This window comes from Buceros rhinoceros, unplaced genomic scaffold (assembly GCF_000710305.1).
Source record: "Buceros rhinoceros silvestris isolate BGI_N320 unplaced genomic scaffold, ASM71030v1 scaffold34857, whole genome shotgun sequence".
NCBI lineage: Eukaryota > Metazoa > Chordata > Aves > Bucerotiformes > Bucerotidae > Buceros > Buceros rhinoceros.
The window spans coordinates 13,762-21,898 of NW_010421066.1; the positions used below are offsets into that span (position 1 = coordinate 13,762).

Below are 8,137 nucleotides of genomic sequence, written 5' to 3' on the forward strand. Positions count from 1 at the left end.
TCCTGCAGGCCGTGTACAAGCTGGCGGACGTGGCCTGCAAGTGCCATGGTGTGTCGGGCTCCTGCAGCCTCAAGACCTGCTGGCTGCAGCTGGCTGACTTCCGCAAGGTGGGTGACCTGCTGAAGGAGAAGTACGACAGCGCTGCTGCCATGAGGATCAGCCGCAAGGGCAAGCTGGAGCTGGTGAACAACCGTTTCAACATGCCGACGCAAGAGGACCTGGTCTATGTCGACCCCAGCCCAGACTATTGCCTGCGCAATGAGACCACTGGCTCTCTGGGCACCCAGGGCCGACTGTGCAACAAAACCTCAGAGGGCATGGATGGGTGTGAGCTGATGTGCTGCGGACGGGGTTATGACCAGTTCAAGAGCGTCCAGGTGGAGCGTTGCCACTGCAAGTTCCATTGGTGCTGTTATGTCAAGTGTAAAAAGTGCACAGAGATCGTTGACCAGTATGTCTGTAAATGAAAGGAGCCACCAAAGCAACAAATCTATATTATATAAATCTATATAAATATATTTTATATTTGTATAAATAAACAGATGATGATAATAAAGAAGCTTATTTAAGAGACATTTTGGTTTTGAAATTTCCCCCATCAGGCCAGCTGGTTTGCCATTCCTTCAGTTCCATTGGGGAGTTTGTCTTTGGGTGGATCTCCCCTTGGATGTTACAGTCAGGGTGAACAGTCTGAGGGGGTGCTGACAAAGTGAACTCCCCCCTGCACACAAGCACACACTATTTCGTTACAGAAACAAAGCCAGCAAGGAGAAGAGTGGGTTCTTTCCGTTCTCTCACTGCTGAATCTCAGCCTTATGCAGAGTTATTGCACAGCTGAAATTACAGCCAGACATGGGTGAGTCCTAGTTATCTGAGTTTCAAACCCTGCCACCCCACTGGGGAGTGTGAATACAATACTCGAGCCTTCTAAAGGGCTTTTTTACATGAGAGGGAAGGTTAGGTAAGGCTCCTCTGCAAGGATGTGGGCATAAAATCCACAGTCCTGTAAACCACTCCTAGACACTACACAGACCACAGTGTGGTGGAGGAAGGTTTACAACCTGCTGTTGTGAGGGAGGAAGGTGTGACCTATGGCTGACCACTGCACAGCCAGGGAGATCCCATGAAGCCAGCACCTAGCTCTTCTGTACCACCTGGGCAAAGGGAAAGGCTGTCTGGCTCAGACTATGGGGCTGTGTGCTCCAGGGGGATTTATTTCACAGAGAATAACAGAATGGTAGGGGTTTGAAGGGACCTCTGGGAATCATCTAGTCCAAGGCCCCTGCTAAAGCAGGTTCATCTGGGTTTTTTTAGTTCCCTTTTAATCCCATGATGAAACTTAATTTGTCAATATAGAGGAGAAGGTGCCAGTGCCCAGAGATGTTTGGAAAGGCAATATACATCATGTTTTGTCAGTAGAAAGCAGCACTGCTTGCACACTAATGCACATGACTGCATAAGCACGCCTCATAATGCTGCTGGTTTTCCTCTTTGAAGTGAATGCAGGTGGTCACCTTGTTCAGCTCTATTAAATCCTCCTTACCACCAACCCAGATGTATAGTTTAACATTAAACACCCCTCAATGACATTTCTTCCCCTTCGTTGCTTGTCTATTGTGTGGTTTGGTTTTATTCTTTTGGTGAGGTGCCTTTTATTTTGCTGCTCTGTGTTTCAGAGCCCAGGGGCCATGGTCCTGGTTGGCATAAGCTAACTGCAGATATGTTTACTCTAAGAATGTGGGCATATGTTCACCGATGGAAGCCCTTCTGTGTTTTTCCTTGGTAATAAAGAGTATAATAAAATTGTACTAGGGCAGAAGGCATTACCAAAGTCTGCTAATCAGTCTTACCATGTTGGGATTTTAGTAGAATCCAATTCATAAAGCAGGGAACAAATGCTGTTTCTAGCACAAGATATTTCCTGTGCTTCTCAGCGTCTGCAGAGCTCATTTGCAGTCAGAACAATCAAGAGAAGCCAGTCCCCAAAATGTAATGGTTTGCTAATATACATGCCCTTTGTTACTGACATTCCAAGGGTGTTTTATTTTTCCTGTAAATTCTAAAATGCGCAAAATATGCCAATAAGCAAAGAGCCAGTCATAAAAATTATTTCTATATTAAACCTCTGTTTCTTATAAAGCATTGCAGTTTTACAGATTCCACCATTTCAACCACCGGAGAAGAATTTATATGTACCTCTCATACTTCAAATATTTGAGGACTCCAGAAAAGCACAAGGAAGAAAAATTATGTTTAATAATTAGGAGCTGTTGTTTTTTTAAACCAATGTGTCCAGGTTTTATTTTATTTTTTTTAATCCAACAGGCAATATATTTGCTGGCATCCCAGAATGCAGTTTCTTGGAATATAAACAGTGGCCTAGATTTATTTTATTATATAAAATCCAAAGCCAGTGGTATTGTAATTCAAAGTAACGGAAATAGTTTTCCATGCATGGAAAAAATGTGAGTGCAATGGCCTGATCCAACTCCCATTAAACTTCAGTGGGAGCTGGACTGAGCCCAAGATTGGATTAAATGTGTGAGCTATTCACTCCTGGGATACTATATGTTTCTAGCCCAGTAATAAAACTTACTCTACCTTGGATACATCTAAAAAAGACCTCTCCTCCCACCACCCTCACCTCATGTTCACGTTCATCCTTATTGCATCAGTACTTAAAGGTGTCATCTATTTGTATATGACACCCTCAGGCATTGTTAATGTGTCTAATAATTCAAAATTATTTCATTTGGCCTTTCCAATGGAGACCACACATTTAAGGGACTCGCAACTCTCCTTGCAGTTTGGCACCACAATTAATTTTGTGGGTGTAAACAACTTCAGCAGCAGAAAAGCTGGCATTCTTAGGGCTACTATTCATCTCGGTGTCCCTGGATATGTCCTTCTTTTTCCACATGAAATGTTGTCTGAATTGGAAGAAGATGAGTTTCAGCCTTTTGTCCCAGCACTCTGGACCTCTGGCAGCCTGGCTGGAGCCAGCAGTTCCTATTGGACTGGAACCATATAGTGATAGGATAGAAATGACCACTGGATTTCTTACCCCCCCTTTTTTTTTTTACAAAACCTAAGTTTCAGTCTTCTCGACTTTCTTCATATCCAAAAATTTGTTCCTGCTAAACTCTAACTTTAAACTTAATTTCTACGGCGCGCACAGAAAGAACCTCCTTAGGGTGGTATTAAGCATAAAATAAGAGCGTAGCTGACTTGGTTTCATGCAAAGCCAAAGAAAGTCAGACAGAAAGCTGTAGAGAACAGCTTCTTTACCCTGAAAGTTAAAAAGTGGTGGATTTTAAGTTATGCCTTATTAGATGCACAAAGTGGTAGAGGGATGTGGGGGTGGGGAGCTAAGCTTGATTCTGAGCTCTGCTGATTGTCTGCTTTGTAATCTTCCAACAAGTTACTTAATTTCTTTGCATCTTAGCCTCCAGCCCCCTCCTGTATAAAATGAGGAGCAAAATACCTCCTTTTTCCGTAAAGCTCTTTGAGGAATATGGCTGAACACCCCCCGATTGAAGGCCTACCTTCTACGCTCATTAACTCTGGCAGGCAGACGGCTGTATCCCCATTGTGCGGGGACACGCTTAATTCAGGACAAAGAGGCTCAGCGGCACCTCAGAGGGTCAGGGGCTTGGAGGTGGTTGCTGAGGGGCTCAGCAGGAGCCTCGGCGAGTCTGTTGAGGCAAAGCCCTACTCCAGCACATTGATGGGAAGACTATTCTACAAAAGAGAGGTGAACTCGGGGCTTGTTTGTTTATGGATACTGAATATCTTGTAGCAAGAGAGAGGCTTAGGGAAGTTAGCATGGTTCCTGAATCAAACATGTGCCTGCTCAAATTCTGTTTGCAGTTCATATGGATAAGGTGTTCACACAATACGCTATTATACAGTGTATGCTGGTAACCCGCTGCCACATTCCAGTCCTGGAGTCACTGCGTGTCAAGGCTGATCGAAATGACCACCCGTAAGTCATGTAAAACTAAAATATTTTAGAGTTAAAGGCACTATGCAAATATACGGTTATTGCAAGTCAGTGAACGTCAGCTCCTAAACGGAGCAGAACAGGATGCAAATCTGTCATCATTTTCCAACTGGCTAGTAATACATAAGTTATAAGGTGAATGAATGAGGCCTTAGTATGTTCTGCTGCAAGGTAAGCTAAGTGACAGCTGATCCCAGAGCAAACAGAAACTTCCATTTTCTATTAATTATGGTGAAGAGATAGGGGCAGGGTTGTGAGAAAATTTAAATGACCCTTTTAATACTGCTGGACTCTAGGCCATTAGTGTCATTCGGAGGCTCCCATTCTTTGTCCCCCAGAAATCTGTGCCTGCCCAGAGCTCAGTGTAACGGAGAAACTGCTGCCGTTTCCAATTCAGGAAACAGCGAAGTTGAACCCAGACGCGCAGCATGAGTGTAACTTACACTTTGTGTATGGACCCAAGTTTTGTTCCTGGCAAAGCGCAAATGAAGCATGTCTTTGAGTCATATAAAATCAAACACACAGGGGTCTCACTCTGCTCACTTGACCGAGTCTAAGGAGAAGCCTGGTTGGTTTAAATTACTCTGAGGGAGCAATTCCCAATCACCTGTGGCTACAGAAATAGAGATAGCATTTTCATGAGCTGACGCAGACACAGAACATCCCAAGAAGACCTTGGGAAATACCTTCCAGAGACTAAAGGGCATTTCTCAAGTGTCTGTCACAAGCTTTTCCAGAATGTAAGGTTTAAATGGTCCTTCAGTTTCCTTTAGCTTTTGTATAACTACATTTCAGGGTTAACAGTTTCTAGAAGGTGCTCTATGAAATGAAGTTCACAGAATGGCAGGCTCTGAAGGAACTGTGATATGACAGACAGTGAGCAGATAGAAACATAATACTGGATCAGCTTCTCCTCAAAGGTAGACGCTGGCTATATCCATGGGACCTAGAGATGTGTCCCATCTCCTTGGTCTAGATGTTCATCCTGGCCATGTCCTGACTTCCTGCTGGGGCAGTGCAGGTACCAATACCCCATGTGCAAAGGCTGATGGATGCAGAGACCATTGCGCAGGTAGTCTGTCCCAGCTCCAGCTCCAGCCCCAGCTCCAGCTCCAGCTCCAGTGCAGCTAGCTGGTGGATTTGAGACTGGGCTACGTTGCGAGCACACCAGCTCTGAAGTTTAAGTATAACCAGCCTCGAAGATAAACAAAATGGGTTTCCGTGGCCAACAGGACACATGCCAGAAAGGACAAAAAGAATCATGATCAGCCATTGTAAATCTTCAAATAACAGTAACAAAACTCCCAGGACAATGCAATGATCACAGCAAGCTCATCCTTCAACCTATTGTCAATCTTCTCCTCTAGGGCTTGAAGCTGTTACTATGCCCTCTTCTTTCTTAGTTCCGTTTACATGACAGTTGAAATATTTTTTTTAATTTTTTTTGCATCAGGATTCAAAAATGCATGACCTACTCATAGCATTTCCTCAGAGTGAAAGAGAGAAAGGGGAAACAAACAGTAGGGTTGGGAGTTCTCACTGTGACCAGCAGCCATAAAATGGAGAACTAAATATTGCCCTGTGACATTCAAGTTGGACACCTGCCCTAAGTGTCACAGCTAGCTCTGCATGCTTCCCATCCAAACCAAGCTGAGTCTGATGGGCCGCTGGTACAGGAACAGCTCCAGCTGTTTGGAAGGTGGCTGCTGCAGCAAGCACCAACCTTCACAGCCTGATGGAGTGTGCTGCGAGGGTCAGGCCCTTGGTGATTTGGGAGGGGAAGAAGGCTCTGATAAGGAAGGAAATACAAAGAGAATGAGCAGGCACTGCTTTGCTGGCAGTCAGGGAGATTACAATACACCCCGCCAGGCTCTTGTCCCATTAGTGCTGCCCCAAGGTGCTGTCACATGGTGGCAGCCATCCTGGGGAATTCAGAAGGGAGCCGATCAAGTATGTTTGCCAATAGAGATTAAACAGTTTAAAGGCTTGCAGCAATAAGGCATATCCTGGGGAAAAAAAAAAAAAAAAAAGAGGTCCAGGGTCTTCCTTACCCTAGGGCAGTTTTATACTGAATCATAATTTCTTTTGGCTCTTCCTAGAGTGCCATATAGGTGTGTCAGTCCTTCGCATGACTGCAAGAGCATGGTGCTCACGTGGGATGGTTAGGATGAGGCATTGTCATACAAGGACACATTACAATCCTTCCTTTTAGGGTAAAACAAAATAAAAAATCGGTGGTGTAGACCCAGTGTCACTTAGTGACTTTCTGGGTCACTGTGCTGGAGCCAGCTGTAGCCCTGCTTTGTTCACAGCCCCAAGGAGCTGCCCCAAGGAGCACAGTCACAACTACCTAGCCATTACCTTTCTCAGGCTGAGAAAACATCTAGAACAGGTTTTTTAGACTGGCAGCCCTCTACAATTCACTGTGATGAGTCTGGCCAGCCTCAGTTTCATTGACCGCAGGCAAATTTGTTCTCTCTTGCTTGCAAACAACAACAGAGTTAACTAATGACCTGCCAACTTTCTCAAAGCACAGGGCTATGTATTTTGGACAAAACCATTCACAGATGGAATTAAAGCAGCAGACATTTTATATTAATGCTGCGATTTCTAGGTATTATCTATAAATGGCCAGGAAGTACACAACTCAGTTTTTAAAAATACGTCTTTCTGAATGAACACTTTGCCCTGTGTGGCAGAGCACAGCTTTCCTTTTTGATTTCCAGGCTCTTGAACCAGAATAAACCACCCTAATTCCTTTTATTTAATATTTAATGAAACAGTATCTCAATTTCCCTCTTAATTGGCTGAGTACATGTTAAGTTCTGGTGACAGGAAATGACAGATGAAAATGACATGCAGTTTTTATATAGGTTTTTCGCCAGTGGAGCTCAAAATATTTAAAAACCATTATTGCCATTTTACAGATGAAATACTGGAAGACGGGGCAGGAAATACTTCACGTGACAGGCACAGGGTGGAGCTGGAGCAGACACTGCAGCTGCTACTCTCCATGCCGCTGCCCAACGGCTGTCAAAACACATTTGGGTTGATGCGAGAAACTGTAAATGCACCTAATAGTGCAGCTGTAATGTGCAGTAGCTACCTTACTCCCTTCAAAATAATACTTTAATGATTGTGTGAGGTGGGACATACTTTAAAGGAGAAAATAGGGAATCATGGTTTTACAAACAAGAGTTTTAAGGAATGGCCAGTATGTATTTAATGTTGGTGGGTATTAGGGATCAAAACGTTTCAAATGTTAATTTATAGGGATAATTTTGCTCCCATTAACTATCTTGTTCACAGTCACCAGTTTGAGCTACAATTTCTGGATGCAGGGCCTGTTACTGGAGTGTGGCTCAGCAAACCACTAAACTGCGTAGAGCCACACAACTTACAGTCAGACGAGTCCTCCCAGATCATCCAGTTGTTCTCCTCAGCAATTGCGAAGATTGTCCTCTATCAGAACAGTGTTCCCTTTAGTGTTTTGACTAGTCTCCTGTACAACATGCAAGCACAGGGTTTCTACCATCTTCCCCAAAGACACCATTTCAGAAGCTGAAATCTCCACATCTCATAGGTTTTCCTGCTGCTCTGCCCACACTTTCCATTACTTAACAGAAGAACTTCTTGTGCTCTTTGGTGTTCCCTCTCTGTGCCTCTACACCCGACGTAGATGTTTGGACCCTGTCACAGGCCAGGTTTCCCAAATGTCTCCAGCAACATCAGGCCTGGTAACATTGCCTGGTTTTCACCATCTTTCCGGGGTTGCGACAGCCGTGGCCTGCCCATCCTGTGCCGTGCCCCAGAGCACACCCGTCAGTCCTCAGCGCTGAACTCTGATCCAGTGAGGCCTCTTCCTCCCTCAGCAGGACCTGTGGCAGCTGCTGTGGCCCCCGGGGATGCTTCACACCTTCCCCCCAGTGAGTTGCACAGCGTCTCAGCCCGGATGGCTCTGAGCTGTCACCACGGGGGCCCCTTTCCATCATGACAGACGTTAGAGCTGCGCGGCCGGGCGTTTCCTGTGACAGCACTTTCTGTGGGAGAGGGTGACTGACGCTCTGCTGCCGGCTCAGGGCCCAAAGGGAGCGGTGTCACAGGAGGCCCCACCAGCACCCCGCTGCCCGTCCC

The 8,137-nt window shown here is 45.2% G+C and overlaps 1 protein-coding gene across 1 annotated transcript in view; it reads left to right on the top strand.

Annotated features, from left to right (window-relative positions):
* The window catches only part of LOC104496417 (protein Wnt-5b), a gene marked incomplete at its 5' end in the record, with an annotated part of 8,904 nt that extends 8,287 nt beyond the window's left edge, over nt 1–617 (top strand). Inside the window, one exon of the mRNA XM_010139526.1 lies at nt 9–617. Within this exon, the coding sequence (XP_010137828.1) occupies nt 9–467 (459 nt within the window). The remainder of the gene's footprint in view (nt 1–8) is intronic.
* Nucleotides 618–8,137: the final 7,520 nt, after the last annotated feature.